This window comes from Loxodonta africana, chromosome 13 (genome assembly GCF_030014295.1).
Source record: "Loxodonta africana isolate mLoxAfr1 chromosome 13, mLoxAfr1.hap2, whole genome shotgun sequence".
NCBI lineage: Eukaryota > Metazoa > Chordata > Mammalia > Proboscidea > Elephantidae > Loxodonta > Loxodonta africana.
Window position 1 is genome coordinate 43,300,265 of NC_087354.1, and position 19,804 is coordinate 43,320,068.

The 19,804-nt window shown below is 40.0% G+C and overlaps 1 protein-coding gene across 1 annotated transcript in view; it reads right to left on the bottom strand.

Annotated features, from left to right (window-relative positions):
* ARIH1 (ariadne RBR E3 ubiquitin protein ligase 1) overlaps positions 1 to 19,342 on the bottom strand; it is a 130,600-nt gene extending 111,258 nt beyond the window's left edge. The window contains exon 1 of the mRNA XM_064267294.1: positions 18,980 to 19,342. Within this exon, the coding sequence (XP_064123364.1) occupies positions 18,980 to 19,342 (363 nt within the window). The remainder of the gene's footprint in view (positions 1 to 18,979) is intronic.
* Between the last annotated feature and the right edge of the window lie 462 nt (positions 19,343 to 19,804).

Here is a 19,804-nt window from a genome sequence, read left to right on the forward strand (position 1 = left end):
ACAGGGAACACAACAGAGAACCGCTGAGGGAGCAGGAGAGCAGTGGGATGCAGACCTCAAATTCTCATAAAAAGACCAGACTTAGTGGTCTGACTGAGACTAGAGGGACCCAGGGGGTCGTGGTCTCCAGACCTTCTTTTAGCCCAAGACAGGAACCATTCCCAAAGCCAACTCTTCAAGGCAGGGATTGGACTGGACTATAGGACAGATAATGATACTGGTGAGGAGTGAGCTTCTTGGATCCAGTAGACACATGAGACTGTGTGGGCAGCTCCTGTCTGGAGGGGAGATGAGAGGGCAGAGGGGGTTAGAAGCTGGCTGAATGGACACGAAAATAGAGGGTGGAGAGCAAGGAGTGTGCTGTCTCATTAGGGGCAGAGCAACTAGGGTTACACAGCAAGGTGTATATACGTTTTTGTATGAGAGACTGACTTGATTTGCAAACTTTTACTTAAAGGACAATAAAAATTAAAAAATAAATAAGTGTACAGTTCAGTGGTTTTGAGTATATTCAGAGTTGTGTAATCATCAGCTACTATCAAATTTTATAACATTTTCATCACTCCAAAAAGAAACACTGCACCTATTATCAGTCAATCTCCATTCCTTGGTTTCCCCCTTGCCTCTGGCAACCACTTACCTACTTTCTGTCTCTACAGATTTGCCAGTTTTGGACATTTAATACAAATGGTTCCATGAGACCTATTATGACTGGCTAATTTCACTGTTTAATTATCTAGAAAGGTCAACAAACTGAGAGCCTGAAGAGCAACTATTAATCCATCAAACTAGTTAAATAAAGGCTGCTTAAAGCTTCAACTAACACTCACTTGACAGATGAGGAAACTGTATTCATTCAAGTTAAGTAACTGATACAAAGTCACACAGCTGGTAAATGGCAAAATGGGAACCTTGTATGTGATGCCAAAATCATAAAATAAGTCACCAACTCTGATTCTACCTCCTAGTAAGTTGAATGCCTCCCCTTCTCTCTATTCCAGTCCTGCTAATTCCATATTTCTTACCCAGATTACTGTAATAGGCTTCTCATTACAACTCCTGCTTTCTATCTGACCTTGTTCCCATTTATTCCCCATACTGCCAACAAAGTCGTCTTACTAAATACTAATCCCATCCTACTATTTTAGAGGTTTAAAGTTTGCTTCACCTGGTCCTAAGGGATAAACTCATCTCAATAGCACTATGTGTAAAAAAAATGTGTAAAGCCTTTCATAAATTGATCACACTACCCACGGGTCTAGCCTCAGCTCCTATCACTCTGCTTCCTGATAATTTTAGCAATATTCAATTACTTATCATCTATTCAACATACCAGACCATTAATAGCTTCTGTCTTTCTACATTCTACCCCTCTTCCTCTGACTGGAATGCCATCTAAAACTTCATCTGCCTAGGAAGTTACTATACATTTTCTAAAACCTAGCTCAGGCTACTTCTACCAGGAAGATTTGCCAGTCCTTCCCAGAAGACAGCCTTAAACATTTCTTTCTTTGACTTAGTACTTCTACTGTTACACATATCACTATACTGTAACATACTTACGCCTGCCTCCTTAAAGAATTGTTCCGTATCTGTCAGCTAATGAAATCCTGGTTGGTAAAAGCAATCAGGTACTCAACTTACACAGTATACTGCTCCCAATTAAACTTAAAGCATTATTTTTAAGGACCCATTAACCTCAGAAACTTAAAAAACACAATCATAAGATACTTAGGGTCTCACAAGGATAAGCAGCAGGTTAGGGAAAAGGGTGAAAGTTCTGCACTTAAAAATGTTAAGAAATAAGACATGAATAATGTTGGTTGTCTAAGGGAGGGAAGCAGGTAGTTGATATATGAGTGAGAGAGAAGTATTTTTAATTTTTTGTCTTTTGTATTTTATAAAACTTGAGCCTGGCAAATGCATAGTCAAAAAAAAAAAAAACAAAAAACTTCCTAAGTTCTAAAAAAAAGTTTATCGACAGTGTATCTTAGAATACTAAGACTGCTTAAAAAATTTTTTTTTTAATCAGAGGCTATAAATGGGAGTCCAGTCATACTGGCATAAGTATTCAATCTATTTCTGTATTATGTTTTGGTTACATAGAATGAATAAAATCTTGATTCATAAAGATAACTTCGTGTTGCAATTTCAGGCTACTCTTCACTTAAACTGACCCAAAAGCTTGAAAAAGGTAGAAAACATTTTATGCAGAGCTAACACTGTCTAGCAACTTCTTGTATTTTCAAAAAGGTAGAGTCAGAAGAAATAAATATACAGAACTCAAGATCCCAAATCTATAAACAATACAGCAACATTAAAATGAATTCGCTTGTTACTGAAACACTTGCCAGTGTTCTGTAATGAGCGTATGAATGAACAGGTCAGCCTCAGCCTTGTCTGGCATTTAACTGAACAGGGTAAGGTGCACATGAACTGCTGTAGTGTTCTATGTTACATAACTTCCACAGGCCTGAATCCAAAATACCAGTGCAAAATAATCTTCCTAATTAACAATCCATAAAAAGTAAAGCAGAAATTTTATTCTGGATTCTGTGTTGGCATGGATAAATACTAATGAATTAGTAGGCTCCAATACATTACATTATAGAAAGGCTATTAAGGGAAAGGTTAGAACCAGGTAGGTACAAGTGAGAAGCTGCAGAGAGACAAATACTACCCTCAGTATGTGGAAGAACTAAGAGCTATTCAATATGAAATGTGCTGCTTCTAGAACTAGCTCTGGAGTTTTAACTCACCGTAGAAGTTTAAGAATAGGCTCAGGAGTGAGCTTCTTGGCTCAAGTAGACACATGAGACTATGTGGGCAGCTCCTCTCTGGAGGCAAGATGAGAAGGCAGAGGTGGACAGGAGCTGGCTGAATGGTCACGGGGAGTACAGGGTGGAGAGGAGGAGTGTGCATGCTGTCTCTTTACGGGGAGAGCAGCTAGGAGTACATAGCAAGGTGTGTATAAGTTTTTTTTATGAGAGACTGACTTGATTTGTAAACTTTCAATTAAAGCACAACAACAACAACAACAACAAAAGAATAGGCTCAGGAGAACTCAAATTCCTAAAACAAAAAAAGCCAGACAAACTGAATCAATAAGAGAACAGGACTCCCCGAGACTATCGCCCTTAAACACTGTTTAAACCTAGAGCCCAGCCTACCCCGAGATTACCTTTTAGTGAAATAACAGAGTGGCGCACAAAAGAAAGGATATTACCTGTAAGATCAGTGCACTACTTAAAAACAGCTCTATGAGACCAAAAGGTCAACAATTATTTGAAAGCAAAGATGAGAAGATAAGGAGGCAGGGAAACTAGAGTATCGGAAATGGAACAAACAGAATACAAATAAAGAGAATGCTGACAAATCATGATGAACGTAAACGTAACTAATGTCACTGAACAACCTGTGCGGAAACTGTCAAATGAGAACCTAACTTGCTATGTAAATTTTCACCGGAAACTCAGTGTCATTAAAAAAAAAAAGAGCAGGCTCAGGGACCTAGTACAGTAGTTGGTAAGTGGTTGACCTGGAAAACCCAGGTCCCTTCCTATTTTGTTGATATGACTCTATGTGAATCAAAAATTGTGCTGACCCTGGTATGAAACAAAAATTTGACAAGCTTACTTTCATCCTTAATTCTTCAGTATTGTTTAAATGTTATGTGACAATAGGATCTTTGTGAATTTTAAAGTCCTATTTTCTCCCTTTTGGCTTTACAACTGGGTGGAATGCAATATTGTAAATCAAACTTTGAATACGGTCCTAAATTCTGAGGACCCAGCTACGACTATATTAATGCAATATGAGTTGAGATGATTACAGAAAACAAATTTTCTAGGCCCAATGAAATGAAATTATTGTATTTTAAGAATCCAATAACAAATTGGTAAGTAAAATTATGTACACATATTCTTTTCCAATGAATATTACATTTACATTAACATAATCTGAGGCCCATGCTATCTATTCAAGTTTTCTCCTTCCTAGAAAGTGAAGAGTAGACTAAAAAGATATTTTTATGACATTTGCATTTAAATGCATTTAAGCTCATCTGAGAATGTCACAAAAGAACTATTTTGTCATTATTGAGTAAAACAGTCAGCTATTTTCCCTTAAAACAAGCATTTGTTATCTAAAAGTACATCCATAAAAATTTTACAATACTATTTTTCCAGAATCTCCTGTTGTTCCTGTCAGAGCGAGAATGATGGGTTTGTGGACCACAGTTTAAAGGAGCCCTGGTGGTACAGTGGTTAAATGCTTGGCTGCTAACTGAAAGGTAGGTGGTTTGAACCCACTAGCTGCTCCATGGGAGAAAGATGTGGTAGTCTGCTTCCGTAAGGATAACAGCCTTGGAAACCCCAGGAGACAGTTCTAGTCCTACTCTGTCACATAGGGTCATTTTGAGTTGAAAATTGACTGATGCCAATGTTTTTTTGGGGGTCTCAGTTTATAGTTTCATACATGAATTATTAACAAATTTTACACATTTATTATTTTACATTACACTTCATGTTTTTAAATGGTTATGCTGGACTAGAGAATTGTAAATGTAATAACAATTTTTGCTTGAAATTTTCTTGAGCAGAGGTACAGTCTGTAAAGTTTTAAATGGTGTGTGCATTATGCTTCTGACTCTCCCCCACTCTTACTGTTTATTATTTATTTGGGTTCACAAGTCATAGCAGTGAAGTTACAAGTCAAAGGTCATTGATGCAGTCTGTATAAGTCAGTCTCCCAAGGCATAGAACAGGGTGAAGAAACATAGAAAGGAGATCTGGAAAGGCAAACAGAAAATACCCAATACGCAAGACATTAACATTCACATGTTTTATTTATATTTAATGATATACTGAGTTCCAATTTCAGCTATGAAGACTTGGACAAGTTATTTAATTCCTCTGAGCCTCAATTTTTCTACCCATAAAAGAGTATAATTACTATCTACTTCACAGAATGGCTATAAAGACTAAAGTCTGCGATAACTGGTTAAGAGGGAAAAAAACACGCTAAAGAATAAAAGAGTTAACTCAGAAAAGTCTGCAGCAGAAGAACTTGAATAATTTATTAAAGAAATTGGGATAGTACGAAGCCTTATTTTTATCAATAATAAGAAAACTCATTCATATTTAATTTTGTCTGTTTATCAGCTATGTTCCAGGAACTGTTTTGGGTAACGGGAATACCAAAATTCATACACTGGTCCTACCCTCAAGGATTTCTGAGTCTCAACAGAAAATAACAATAAGAGACAGGTAAGGCCCAAGCCATGGTGTTTTCAACCACCTCATATGCATGTGAAAACTGGAAAATGAATAAGAATTGATGCTTTTAATTATGGTGTTGGGGAAAAACACTGAATATACCATGGACTGCCAGAAGAACAAACAAATCTGCCTTGGAAGAAGTACAACCAGAATGTTCCTTTGAAATGAGGATGGTGAGACTTCGGTTCACATACTTTGGACATGCTATCAGGGGGGATCAGTTCCTCAAGAAGGACACCATGCTTGGTAGAGTAGAGAGTCAGCAAAAAAGAAGATGACCCTCAACAAGATAGAGTGACACAATGGTTCCAACAATGGGTTCAAGCATAACAAGGATGGTGAGGATGGGGCTGGACCAGGCAGTGTTTTGTTCTCTACTGTGCATAGGGTCACTATGAGTTGGAACCGACTCGAAGACATCTAACAACAACAAAAGAAGCTGTATGTTTTGCTGTGTATATTCTCAACAACAAAACAAATTTAGAAAAAAAGAGACTTCTGTAGTTAATCTTATAATTTAATCTAATCAAAATGAGCATTCAATTTTCTTTCCTCAACAGCAGTGAAACCTCTGAAAATAACCCACTCACTTCTGAGATCCACTTAAAAAAAATACTTTTGACAGGATATTTAATGTCAACTTGACCAAGGCAAGGTCATGGAAGCTCCATAGACATATCCAAACTCCCTGAGGGACCAAATTACTGGGCTGAGGGCTGTGGGAACCATGGTCTCGAGGAACATCTAGCTCAACTGGCATAATACAGTTTATAAAGAAAATGTTCCACATCCTACTTTGGTGAGTAGCGTCTGGCGTCTTAAAAGCTTGCGAGCCACCATCTAAGATAATCCATTGGTCTCACCCCGTATGGAGCAAGAGAGAATAAAGAAAAGCAAAGATCAGTCCGAGGACTAATGGACTACAACTACCACAGCCTCCATCACACTGAGTCCAGCATAACTAGATGGTACCCGGCTACCACCATCAACTGCTCTGACAGGGATCACAACAGAGGGTCCAGGACAGAGCTGGAGAGAAATGTAGAACAAAATTCTAACTCACAGGAAAAAAAAAAAAAAAAAAACACTTACTGGTCTGACAGAGAATGGAGAAACCCTGAGAGTATGGCCCCCAGGCTCCCTTTTAACCCAGTACCGAAGTCACTCCCTTAGGGTCACCCTTCGGCCAAAGATTAGACAGACCCATAAAACAAAATGAGACTAACAGGCACATCAGTTGCGGGGCAAGGACAAGAAAGCAGGAGGGGACAGGAAAGCTGGTAATGGGGAACCCAAGGGTGAGAAGCGGAGAGTGTTGACATGTTGTGAGGGTGGCAACTAATGTCACAAAACAATATGTATATTAACTGTTTAATGAAAAACTAATTTGCTCTGTAAACCTTCATCTAAAATACAATTTTTAAAAAAAGATACTTACTGCCATAATTTTATATAAATTATGAACGATACGGAAAAAATAACTGCATTCCCTAACGTACGTACCAAGAAAAAGACAAAATTTTCCACATAATTATGATGGTATGCTTTGAGTAGGAAATAAAGTACTCCAATACTGCAAATCTGTTCATAGAAATAAATAAAACCCCTGCACTTATTACCAGAATTAGAAGGATTAAACCAAAAAAAAAAAAAAAAAACCAAACCTACTGCCATCAAGCTGATTCCGATTAATAACAGTGAAAACTTTATTGATGAAATGATACGAGGTCTGAAATTTGCTTCAAAATACCTTGAGGGAGAGAGAGGAACACGTGTATACAGATGAAGCAAGAATGAGCACAGCTGACACTGGCAGATGAGTATATATGAAGGCTCATTATACTACTACACTTTGTACATGTTTAAGATTTTCTAAAATTAAAGTTTTTAAAAAGTAAAAAACAAACAAAAAAACCTCGGCAGGAGTCCCTGGGTGGTACAAAGGTTAACAACTCAGCTGCAAACCAAATGACTGGCAGTTCGAGTCCACCCAGAGGAACCTCAAAGAAAGCCCTGGCAATCTACTTCCGAAAAATCAGCCATTCAAAACCCTGTTAAACCTTAAACCAAAAATATCCCCAGAAGTCTTCTTAAACCAAACAACAGATTAGCTTAACTAGTAAAGAATACCTGCCTTGAACACTACACTTTTTTAAAAGACACATAGTGAATCAGGAGCCCTGGTGGCACAGCTGTTAAGAGTTTGGCTGCTAATCAAAAGGTCATCTGTTCACAGCACACAACAGACAGACTTAGCTATAAAATAAAAAAGAAAAAAAAAAGAAACCAAGAACACCAAACCCATTGCCATCCAGTCGACTCCAACTCATAGCAACCCTATATGACAGAGCAGAACTGCCCCATAGGGTTTCCAAGGAGTGGATGGTGTCTTTGAACTGCTGACCATTTGGTTAACAACCATAGTTCTTAACCACTGGGCCACCAGCATTACAACCTCATGTAGGCTACATCAAATATCCATATGAAGTGCTATGGAAACCCAGATACAGAAGCCCTGGAAAGGTAGTGGAGAAGGACAGGGAAAAAGACCCAGACAGAGGGTTATACTTTAACATGAGGCACTGGTGGTTCAATGGTACAATTCTCACCTTCCATGTAAGTGACCTGGGTTTGATTTCCTGCCAATGCACCTGATGAGCCGCCACCGCCTGTCAGTGAGGCTTGCATGTCACTATGATGCTGAACGGAAACCCTGGCGGTGTGGTGCTTACGTGCTACGCCTGCTAACCAATAAGTCAGCTGTTCGCATCCACCAGACGCTCCTCGGAAACCCTATGGGGCAGTTCTACTCTGTCCTATAGGGTCGCTATGAGTCAGAATCAACTCAGTGGCAGTGGGTGGGATAATGCTGAACAGTTTTCAGCAGAGCTTCCAGAATAAGTCAGATTAGGAAGTAAAGCCTGGCGATCAACTTCAAAAACTCAGCCAATGAAAACCCTATGAATCACAAGGGTCTAATCCACAACCAATCACGGAGATAGTCCCTGACAAGGCAGCCTTTTTTCCGTCTTACAGATAGTCACCATTAGTTAGGGGCCAACTTGATGGCAGCTAAAATCAACAACACCATTTTATTAGAGTCTGAACAGGACTACATCATGCATTTAAGAAAAAGAATATCACAAAAGGAGGGACCAGCATGACTGAAGAGTAAAGAAATATAAATGTATATTATACATAGATGAAACTGAAAAAATTAGCTAGTATCAAGACACGGAAGCCATGAATGCCATATTAAGGAGTCCGTGCTAAACTATTTTACAAGAAATGTGGGGACAATGGAGTGACTTTTAGGAGGAGAATAACTACTATACTTGTGTTTGGTAGTACTATCACAGATAGACTGGAAGCTTAGAGACAGGAAACGATAAAAAGAGGCCCTAGACTAGGATTAGTAAAGGAGATGAGAAGCAACATGAATCTAATTTCAGATGTAACTTGATCATGGCCAACTGGATATGGGAAATGCAGGAAAAAGAGTCAAGAATGAACTCTTAAATTCCAAGAATGATTCACTGGTAAGTCAATCAACAGGAAGAAGACTTTTGGAGGAGAGAAGGTAGTAAATTTGGGTTCATATAAGCTTCAGGGAAATGACTGTTCAAAATGTTACATATTCCAAGGTAAGTGCCTACATTAGAGGTTTTTACTTATAAATATTTGCCAAGATCAGAAAATACTTCAGTCTCTAGTTTATACTTAATCCTTTAAAAAACTATACAATTGTGATTAAGAGAGAGGACATATTACCAAGTAATTAGTTAATATTCAAATCATAAGTATAACATTTTCAAAGGAGAGAGCAAAACAAGCTTGGGAGAAGTATCTGGGGTTATAGCTACTCTTGCACTGTCTAAGTAAATGTCTCGGTAATAATAAAATTTTATCTAATACTGGATTACCTGCTGTATTTTTTTTTGCCAAAATGTATTTACAAGTGTCACATCACCTCTGACACTTCTTTTACGTTGAACTTAGCAAGAAAGAAAAGTTTACTAACAATGTTTCCACGAAAAAAATATTATTACACAGGAAAATTCCCAGCACAGTATTTGGCATTTTTCATTTAAATCCTCACACTCTTTTGACCTTAATACCATATTCCCATTTTTATAAATGGAAAAAAAAAAAAGGCTAAAAGATAATCTACCAGAGCAGAAGTCAGCTCAATAAGAACTTTTAAAGCTGCCTTCTGAGATACCAAACTACCATCCAATTTATTTCAAATATTAACTGGGTATCTACTATGCACCAAAAAAAAAACAAAACAAACCCACTGCCGTCAAGTCGATTTCGACCCATAGTGACCCTACAGGACAGAGTAGAGCTGCCCCATAGAGTTTCCAAGGAGCGCCTGGCGGATTTGAGCTGCTGACCTCTTGATTAGCAGCCGTAGCACTCAACCACTATACTACCACGGTTTCCACTACACACCAAGCACTGTAAATACGTCAAGAAATGAGGCATTCAGGATCAACTCAGATGACCACCTATCACTGAATAAGCAGCTGCCTCCAATCTAGGGTGTCCCTTAGGTGCAGTGAAATACTACTAGGAGCTCTCACAGTATGTTCAGGATTTCAAAAATGCAATAACTGCGTATTTAATAGAAACTTTTTATTAGGTTGAACCATACAAAATTGCCAGTATTTAATCATTTTCAAACTACAAAAATGACAATTTCTTATGATTCTACCTGAAAGCCTTATCTTTACCTATATCCACATGAAAGTAAGCGAAATTTTAGAAAGAATATGAAATCATATATGATTGTAGAAATCTACTGACTCTAGAAAATATGCTGTCTTTTTCAAATTACAAATCTCACAATGGGACACATTTTAATTAGCTAGGGCAGCTTTTTTTTTTTTAAATTAGTTTTTTTTAAACACTGAAAATAATTCAAGGACTGCCACAACTATCTCCATGGGTCCCCTAAAGAATCCAGTCACCCTAGGTTAGAAGAAGCTTCTGATTAAAGATCATTCCCTCCTCCCGTTCCTGTTGAGTCAATTCCGACTCATATCGATCTACAGGACAGAGCAGAACTGCCCCACTGGGTTTCCAAGGAGTAGCTGGTAGATTTGAACTGCCAACCTTCTGGTTAGCAGCCAAGCTCTTAACCACTGCACCATCAGGGCTCCTGATCATCAAATGTCAGCCCCAATAAATTCTCATTCTTCTATTTATTCCATCACTTAATGAGAATAATTAAGCTACTCATAAAGTTGCAAAGTAACATTATGTCAAGATCAAAAGATGAGTTGCATATATATTGTCGAGGTCTTTGCAAAGTTATGGCCTGTGATACTATGCCTACTGTGAGAAAGACAACGGCACACTGGAAAATGGCAAAGTAGACAACATGCATAATCCAAGACCTGGGTTCAGCGTTATTAAAGAATGATCAAAGAAAGGGAGGGAGGGAAGAATGATTATCTTCAGGAAGAGGAGCTTTTCCTTCAGGCTTCCCAAATCATAGTCATGTTAAAACAAAACAAAACAAAAACTTCATATAGGTGACCACCCTAGGAACCATGGATAAAATGAAAAACTCATTGCCATCAAGTCAATTGTGACTCATAGCAAGCCTATAGACTCTACAGGACAGAGCAGAACTGCCCTGTAGGGTTTCCAAGGAGCAGTTGGTGGATTAGAACTGCCGACTGTCTGGTTAGCAGCTGAGCTTTTAACCAGTGCACCACCAGGGCTCCAAAAGCTAATATAGAGACAAATTTTAATTCTCTAAAAAACAAAAAAAGAAAGAACAAAAAGGGTCAAGGCAACAAAAAGAAATACACCAGAAAATTACACACTGTCATTTATTTTGGAGCCCTGGTGGTGCAATGGTTAAGAACTAGGGCTGATAACCAAAAGGCTGCCAGTTTAAATCCACCAGCTACTCCCTGGAAACCCTGTGGGGCAGTTCTGCTCTGTCCTATAAGGTTGCTATGAGTCGGAACTGACTCAGTGACAACAGTACTGGTCGTTTATTTATAGTCAAGCAGAGACTGGAAAGTTACAGAAAGGGTCCTTTTCTTAAATAGAAAATACGAGACAAGAGCAGGGGCTTTCAACACTGGCTATGTTGAAGTAATCCTGGGAAGATTACTGTTTAATGACAATGCCTGGCCCAAACTCCAACAGAATCACATACTTGGTCTTCGATGGGCCTGGGCACCAGCATTTTTTTGAATTTCCAAGTAAGGAATCTGAACAAGATCAGTAGACTGCATCAATGTAAACAACCAGCTGTGATAAACTTGATGTAGCTTTGCAAGACGTCACCATTTTAGGACAATGAGTAAAGGGTACACAGGATCGCTCACATTATTTCTTACGACTGCATGTGAATCTAAAATTATCTCAAAATTAAAGCGTAACAGAAATTCCCAGGTGATTCTAAAATGCAGCTAGTGTTTAAAAAAAGATTTTTAAAAAGTTGGTGTACTATGTAATCTCAAATGCCTGCCAATTTGAAGAGACTGCAAACCATTTTAACCTTAGGCATTGAAAAATAATTTAGAATGCTTATCATTCAAAGACGTAACAATGTTATGCAAAGTACAAATAATTTATGGTTAATCCAAAACCAAAAATCTAAACTACTATTCTCTCCCATTAGTCTATACCAGGAAGCTGACTGAATAAACAAGCATTATACAATAGTTGTCATTCACCTATTGAAATGAGTCAGATATAGTCATGTGCCTTGCATAACATCTGCCAGGCAATGTCCAACTGCATATACATCGGTGGTCCCGTAAGGTTATAACACAGTTCAGAAATCCTGATGGGAGAACGGACATAGTGGATTCAGGTATGTCGCACTTGACTCATTACGATCCTCAAAAAACAAACAAAAAAATTCTCTCAGTTGTTAAAGGCTCAGCTCCACTGAAAGCCACAAGACTAACAAAAATGCAAGAGGAACCTATAACAGATATGGAGAAATGGCTAACGATGTGAGCTGAGAACCCAACACAAAAGTGAATCCCTCTCAACCTGCTGACCATCACCGCTAAGGCACGAAGGCTGCCCAAGATGCTTCAAGAAAAAGCAGCACTAGACTACAATATGGAGTTCGGTGCTAGCTCTGGGTGGTTCAAGAGTTTCAAATATTCTTGCTGAATGTAAAAGTGTGTGGTGAGCCTGAGAGTGCTGATGCAAAGGCAGCAGCAGAATCTGTTGAAACCTTAGACAACTAATTGTAGAGGGAGGTTATCTGCCCCAGCAAATTTTTAATATGGACGAAACGTCCTTATTCTGGAAGTGAATGCCTGAAAGGATCCTCACCCATAATATGACGTTGCACAATGTCCAAATCACATAATGTCCTATTTCACAGAAAGTACTGTAGATGTTAAGCCACATATGACTGCACTCACTTTTAACAAAGAGAAAATTGAAAAGTGACGGGATATCACTTCTGACATTAAGTTATAAAAGGACTGTGGCTTCCCTCTTAGGAGCCTCTCTGATTTCTCCCTCTGGGGGGAAAAGGTACTATGTTGTAAGCAGCCTTATGGAGAGGCCAACATGGCAAGGAAATGATGCCTCTGGCCAACAGCCAGCCAGTGAAAACCTAAGGCCTGCCAACAGCCACGAGTGAGCTTGGAAGGGGATGCCCTGCCAGTCAAGTCTTGACATTACAGCCCCAGCTGACACCTTGATTGCAGACTTATAAGAGATCCTGAGGCAGAGGCACCCAACTAAGCTGCACCCAGATTCCTTACCCATAGAAACTATGAGGTAATAAATGTAAGCGGGTTTTTAAGTCACTGAGTTTTGGCGTAACACAGGGAAAAAGTTCCAGTGCGTATAGCTACCATAGATTAAACCCAAAAGAAAGGAATTTAATCTGATGACCTCTGTCTACTGTCTTTGTTAATGTCAAACCTCTCAGCCTCTACAACATTAACACCCACCATTACATTCTCATTGTCACCTCATTCAATTTCTTAGAATGGCTTCCTATCCCTCTTTTGATCCATCTAAATCCTAGCTATCTTCCAGACAACACCCACAGATTTCTCTTCCATGAATAACCTATTACTATGCACCAGCCACTCCTCAGGAAAAAAATGTGGCAATTTACTTCTGGACATATCACGGCTTTGGGAACCCTACAGGGCAGATCTACTCTGTCCTACAGGGTCACTGACTCGGGATGGACTCTATGGCAATGGTTTAGTTTTGCTTTTAGCACCTGTCTGAACTACTTACTGGCCTAACAGTTTGGAGTGTCTTTATTCAAAGAGATCATAAACTTCTTGAGAACAGTCTTCTTATATTCCAGTCTTCATTTAGTACTGTATTAAGCACGTGCGCTGACTGTAACCAAGACCTTATACCCCTTCCACAGTATTAATAAGAAAACTCTTTCCTCAACTCCAGTGGGGAAGGAGCAGTGGAAGAAAACCTAAGTGCCCCAACCTAGAGAGATGTCACTATTTTGGTTTCAAAGTTTGAAATAACTGAGTAAAGGCCACTTTATCTGCAGGATAGCAGAAACGATGACAAATCCCTTCCAAGCCTATGATTAGCCTAGTAAATGTTGCCCAGGCTCTTGAAATTTTTCTTGTATTAGTTTCTTCAACAACTTACCTTCCATCATTAACCCAACTCTGTAGTAATTTATTACTGATCATAACACAATGAGAAAAACTGTAAAATTTCAACTAGATCAGTGGTTCCCAAACTTTGGCTTGCATCAGCATCACCTGGAGGCCTTGTTAAACTGCTGGATCCTACCCCCAGAGTTTCTGGTTCATAGGACTGCAAATTGCCATAAGCAATTCAACAAGTCTTAAAACTTATAGCTCAAGGAAATAGGCTGGCAAAAGATAAAAGTTCAAGAGGAGTAAATCTAAACCTTAGTGACTTTAACACACACACCACCCTCCCAACAATTAATTGATTTAAATTAATCTTGATACACACGCTTGAATTCAATTTATTGGAAACAATGAGCATCTCCAATTAAGGAAAACGTGATAGTTTTTAAAAGATGTTAAATAATGAAAAATGAAACATTTAACGTAAAAAAAAAAAAGACCAATCTAGTAGTTTAATCCTTGTTTTTGTTTTATAAATTTAAAAAAATGAAGGTTCTGATATGTAAATTATCTTGCCAGAGTTAGAACTGATTCCCATTACAGGAAACACTGGAATAGATTGCCTACCTTAATTTATACTTTAACTTCACCTTAGGATCTAATAAAGTTTTCTTTAATTTCAAATCAATAGCTAACAGAAACACTAGCCATTTTCCCTGTAAGAGTTAGATATTTCTGTTGTTTTTAAAATAGGTTTATTTAGCATAATAAATCCTACAAAAAAACAAGACACCTACTTCTCCTTATACCTCCTCTGGCTCCTCCCATCAAACAGCCCCACGCCCCTTTCTCAGCACATCCTTTATTCCTAAAGTTACTGCCCTTCTCATTCTATTCATTTTCCCTGAATCAAAATCAAGACAGTGGATATATTATCACCGTACCAGTGGTTAAGAACTATCCCTGGAACAGCTAAAAATACGTAGATGCTCAGGCTACACCCTAGACTTACTTAACAAATAAGAATCTCTTGGATGTTTATGTTCCCCATCACAATGTGCTCTTTAGGAAAGAACAAGTCTTCCACTTAACATAGTGCCTGTAACACACAGAATGCACAATAAACATTTCCTGGACATTGTTGTGGAAATACAAAACAGCTGCCAACTGTAAAACCGTGCAGTGTTAGTGTAACAAATTGCCTAGCTATTTAGGCAACTACATTAGCTTTTTAATATCAGCAATACTAGTTTAGTACATATAGTTTGGCAAGTTAAGGGCTTTAAGCACTTCTCTACTGTTACTATAAAAAACCAGACCAAACATGTTGCCGACGAGATGATTCCAGCTCACAGCGACCCTACAGGAAAGAGTAGAACTTTCCCATAGGATTTCCAAGGAGCACTGGTGGATTCCAACTGCTGACCTTTTGGTTAGCTGCCAAACTCTTTACTACTCCACCAGGGTTTCCATTATTACTATAAAATGGGACGAAACCCACTGCCATCAAGTTGATTCTGACTCATATCGGCCCTATAGGACACAGCTGAACTGCCCTATAGGGTTTCCAAGGAGCACCTGGTGAATTCAAACTGCCATCCTTTTGATTAGCAGCTATAGCTCTTAACCACTATGCTGCCAGGGTCTCCATCATTACTACAGGTTAAAGAAAATCCCTGATCTCTTTAAAAGTCCAAAAGGTAAGATGGGCAGCCACAAAGGATTTTAATAAAAGGCCAAAGTTAACAAGTTATAACCAGGGAGTTACAGAAAGCCAGAGAAATTTTCTAAAAGAAAAAGTGATGACTTACTCAGTTGAAGACTAGAACTAACCTGCAGATCTCTACAGATGACAGTACTTATCTGCTATTGCCAGAATTCCCCCTCCCGGAAAAAATAATAAAGTTCCCAAAGAAAGGTTACATTAACTTAGCACTCTTTTTTATATTCTGAATGTTTTCTTCTGCAAATGCATTTCAAATTCACTAATAACATATTTCACATTGGACGATAAGAGCTGGGGAGCAAAAAATTTGAAATTTTTAGAGTTAACAAACTCTATGTAAACTAAATAAAAACTTAATGATTGTAACCTGATAAACTTAAAATCTGTTGTCACACTAAACATTAGTTTTTGAAAACTGAATATCTAAACTGATATTTAAAACCTCTATGAATATAACCAAAAATCCAAACCAAACCCGCTGCCATCAAGTCAATTCCAACTCACAGCAACCCTACAGGACAGAGCAGAACAGCCTCACGGGGTTTCCAAGATGCGGCCGGTAAATTCAAACTGCTGAACTTTTGGTTAGCAGCGGAGCTCTTAACCACTGTGCCACCAGGGCTCCCTATGAATGTAAAGAGATCTTATAAACCAATAACAGATAAATATTCCAAAAGGGGGAAAAAAGAGCAAAAAGTAAATGGCAATTCACAAAAGAACTACATTTTAAAAGTTTGACCTCACCAGTTTCAAAAAAAAAAAAAAGGCAAATTTTAAAAATGACCATTTTATACCAATCAAGCACTGACTAGGGGGAAAAACTAGTGTATACTACTAGTATAACCTTCCTGAAAGCAATTTGGTAGTATGTATCAAATGCTTTGAAAATAAGCAAATCCTTTGCCTCAACAATTCAACTTATTCTAAGGAAATAAAACAAAAGTTTATCTATGAGAATATTCCCAGTAATGTTTACAAAAACAAGAAACTAGAAAATAACAACAAAGACCGATAATAAGAGGTTGATTAAATGAAACAGTTTAGATGTGCAATCTCCTAAGCATTTGAAAAAGTTACTTAATGACACAAGAAAGTTGTTCAGGGATTCTTTGTTTTTGTAACTTTTTTTGTAACCTGCTGTTTTTAGTGAAAACATAAATAAAGCATACAGTGTGATCCCACTGTTATTTAAAAAACATGTACAGTTTATCCAGAGGTCTGGAAAGATAGCTACTGTTCATATTTTGGTTTCTCTCTCCAGGTGGCAGGCTTATTTTATCTTTTTTTTTTTTTTTATTATTCTTGCTTAATTTGTTTTTCTTACAATTTGCATGTTATTGCCTGTCTAACTTAACTCTAAGTCTATAAACATAAGCAACCTAAAACATAACCAAAGCCTAGTATACACCTAGTAAGTATACTATTTGGAGAAAAGATGGTCTGGGATACATTCTATCCTTTACTTTACTGAAAATTCTAAATATAGACCTTTAAACAAGGGGTACTATGTGTTCAGCAATTTTATTAGAGAGCATCTTTAAAAGGAGGCAAGCTAGAAAAACAAAAAAATTAGGCATGGAAACATGGTAAAAGTAGGACACCTAAAAAAAAAAATCACTAATTGTTACTAGTTCATTTCATCAGCATTTATTCTCTTTCCTATAAACTAACAAAGGAAGAATGATGTCATATGCATTACCTATATTTCTGTTCCAGAAGTGACATTAAGAACTTGTAAGGTTTGGCCTCAGTGATTACGACACACCTAAAACCTGAGAATGTTGGATGAGATTTAGCTACATGAGAACAGACTAAAAAGAAGTCAAAAAGCTAAATACCAGTTTTTTTAAAAAAGCTAACTAAAATCCAGTAAGTTAGGTAATAAGTTCAAAGACAACAGATTTTATATTATTGTAGAAAAATCTAAAATAGTATTCAAGGTTTTACTACGAATTTTTAATGAAATTCCCTCAAAAGAAAAAAATAATAATTTCTCAAGTTAGTGGCCCAAGAGCTCAACTGTCATGTTTTAAGGACCAAAAAAAGAGCATTAAAACTTATCTTCTACAAGTCTTCAATTTCCTTCTTAGGCTGTCTTATCTAAAAGAAAGTTTGAGGTGTCCACTATTTACTAATAGCACTAGATACCAGATTTTTATTATTCAAAATACTGTCTTCAAATGATGGTTCAATTTTCAAAATAAAACTTTGATTAGACACAATACTGTAAAATCTGTTAATTATGGACACTCAACAAGTAAGCATTAACACTGCTAATTTGTAAATTAATTTAGCCAACTAATTTAAGTTTAAAAAAAAAGGCAGGTGAGAAGTCAGTAACTTGCTCATGCACACATATAGTTTCATTCCATGTAACCAGTGCTTTCTAGAAATTGAAATCGATCAAGACTTCATTTTTCAATCTTTACCCCTGGAACCCTCATCACAATTGCTTCTTCCAAAGAAATTGGAACTTTTGATTTTCTACAGCTTAAAAAATGCGAAATCTGACCCAAAAGAAGATTAAATAAGATGTGGTTATCAACTTCAACCATGCCTCACTTACTGACCACGAAATAGAAATTATCAGAGAAACGGGTCCAGGAGCAGAGTATTGGCCACTGCACTCTAACTCACAAGAGAGTCTTGTTCAATATTCGACAATAACACTTCCTTTTGTTGTCTTTTTTTTAAACTACAGAGCAGGGTATGCAATCTGCAGTAGCTATTCTGACAGCTTCAATCAAGTCATATGCTACAACTGGGAAAAGTAGCAGTTAGGTCCCTAACAAACAGTAGAGACACAAAAAGATGTAAGCAGACGCCTCACCATTGGAAAAGGCGGCCCATCAGCACCCTCTTCCGAGAAAAAGTTCCCTTCCCCCATCTTTAAGCAGGCACTTAAGATTGCCAAGGAGATCCATTTCTTTATTAACTGGTGCCCACTCGGGGCAACCGTACACCAAGCTGCTCTTAGGCCTACCCTAACTCATTCCAAAAGTGCAGGGAGACTGAAGCCGAGGGGAACCCTCTAAGAGGCTCTATTCTTCCTGACTCCCCACCAAGGCCTTGCCTCCGCCCAGTGGAAGGACACCGGGCCCAGGGTCGGGCAATTCCTGCCCCAAGAGGAGGCTCAGGCGGCCGGAGGCCTCCGCCATAGCAGGACCAGGGAAGCACCGCCCCCGAACACCTCCCCACAGCCGGCTCCCGGCTCAACCCGAACGTCGGCTTCCGACAGCCTCTACCTCCGGCAGAGGCAGCGGAGGAGACAGGGCTGGGAAAGGCACCGGGCTGGGCTGCGCACCAGGCCCAAGCCTGCCCCCTGGGGCCGCGCGGGCCGAACGAATCCGCTCCCCGCTTCGGCCCGCTCCAGCCGGCGCGGCGGCCCCCCTCACCTGGATGACCTCGTTGACCTCCCGGATACATTCCACCATGTGTTGCAGAATCTGCTCCGCCGTGAGCACCTCGTAGCGGTAATCCTCCTCCTGCTCGTGCCCCGGCCCGCCGCCGCCACCGCCGCCGCCCCCGCCCGGCCCCAGAGCGCTGCCGCCGCCGCCGCCCGTCTCCCCGCACAGCAGTCCGTCCCGCTCCCCGCCGACGCCCAGCCCGGGCTCCACCAGCTCCACCTCGCCCAGATCCAGGTTATCATCGTCCGGCTCGTCCTCGTCCTCATCCTCCTCTTCCTCGGCGCCGCTGTCCTCTTCGCTGCACTCCTCGTCCTCGTCGAACTCGTAGTTGTAGCCCTCGTCCGAGTCCATGGCGCGACGCGCAGGGGCCCGGCGGACGCTGGCCCTGAGGCGGGGAGAGGGCGGGGACGCTGAGGCCCCGGCTCTCGCTCCGGCTCCGGCTGATGTCCGGACGCAGGCCTGGCTCCGGCCCCGCGGGCCGCGGCTCCTCCCCGGGCGCGGCGGTTGGCGGTTGGCGGCTGGTGGCGGCGGGGAGGGCGAAGAGGAGGGAGGGAGCGAGGGGGCCTCTCGCTGCCCGCCTCAGTCAGACGCGGCTCCGCTCCGGCCTCCGAGCGAAAACAGTCCCGAGCGCCACCTCCACGGCCGCTGCTACCGCTACTGAGCCAACAAAGGGGCGTGCGTCACCGCGTCGCGCTGCGTCGTCGCGTCACTCCCGTTTACGTCACCGCGCTCCGCCCGCCGCCCCTGCGTGGAGCCCGAGGAGACCCCACGGCGCAGTCTGCCTGGGCTTGGGAACGCGTCCGCGCGGGAATC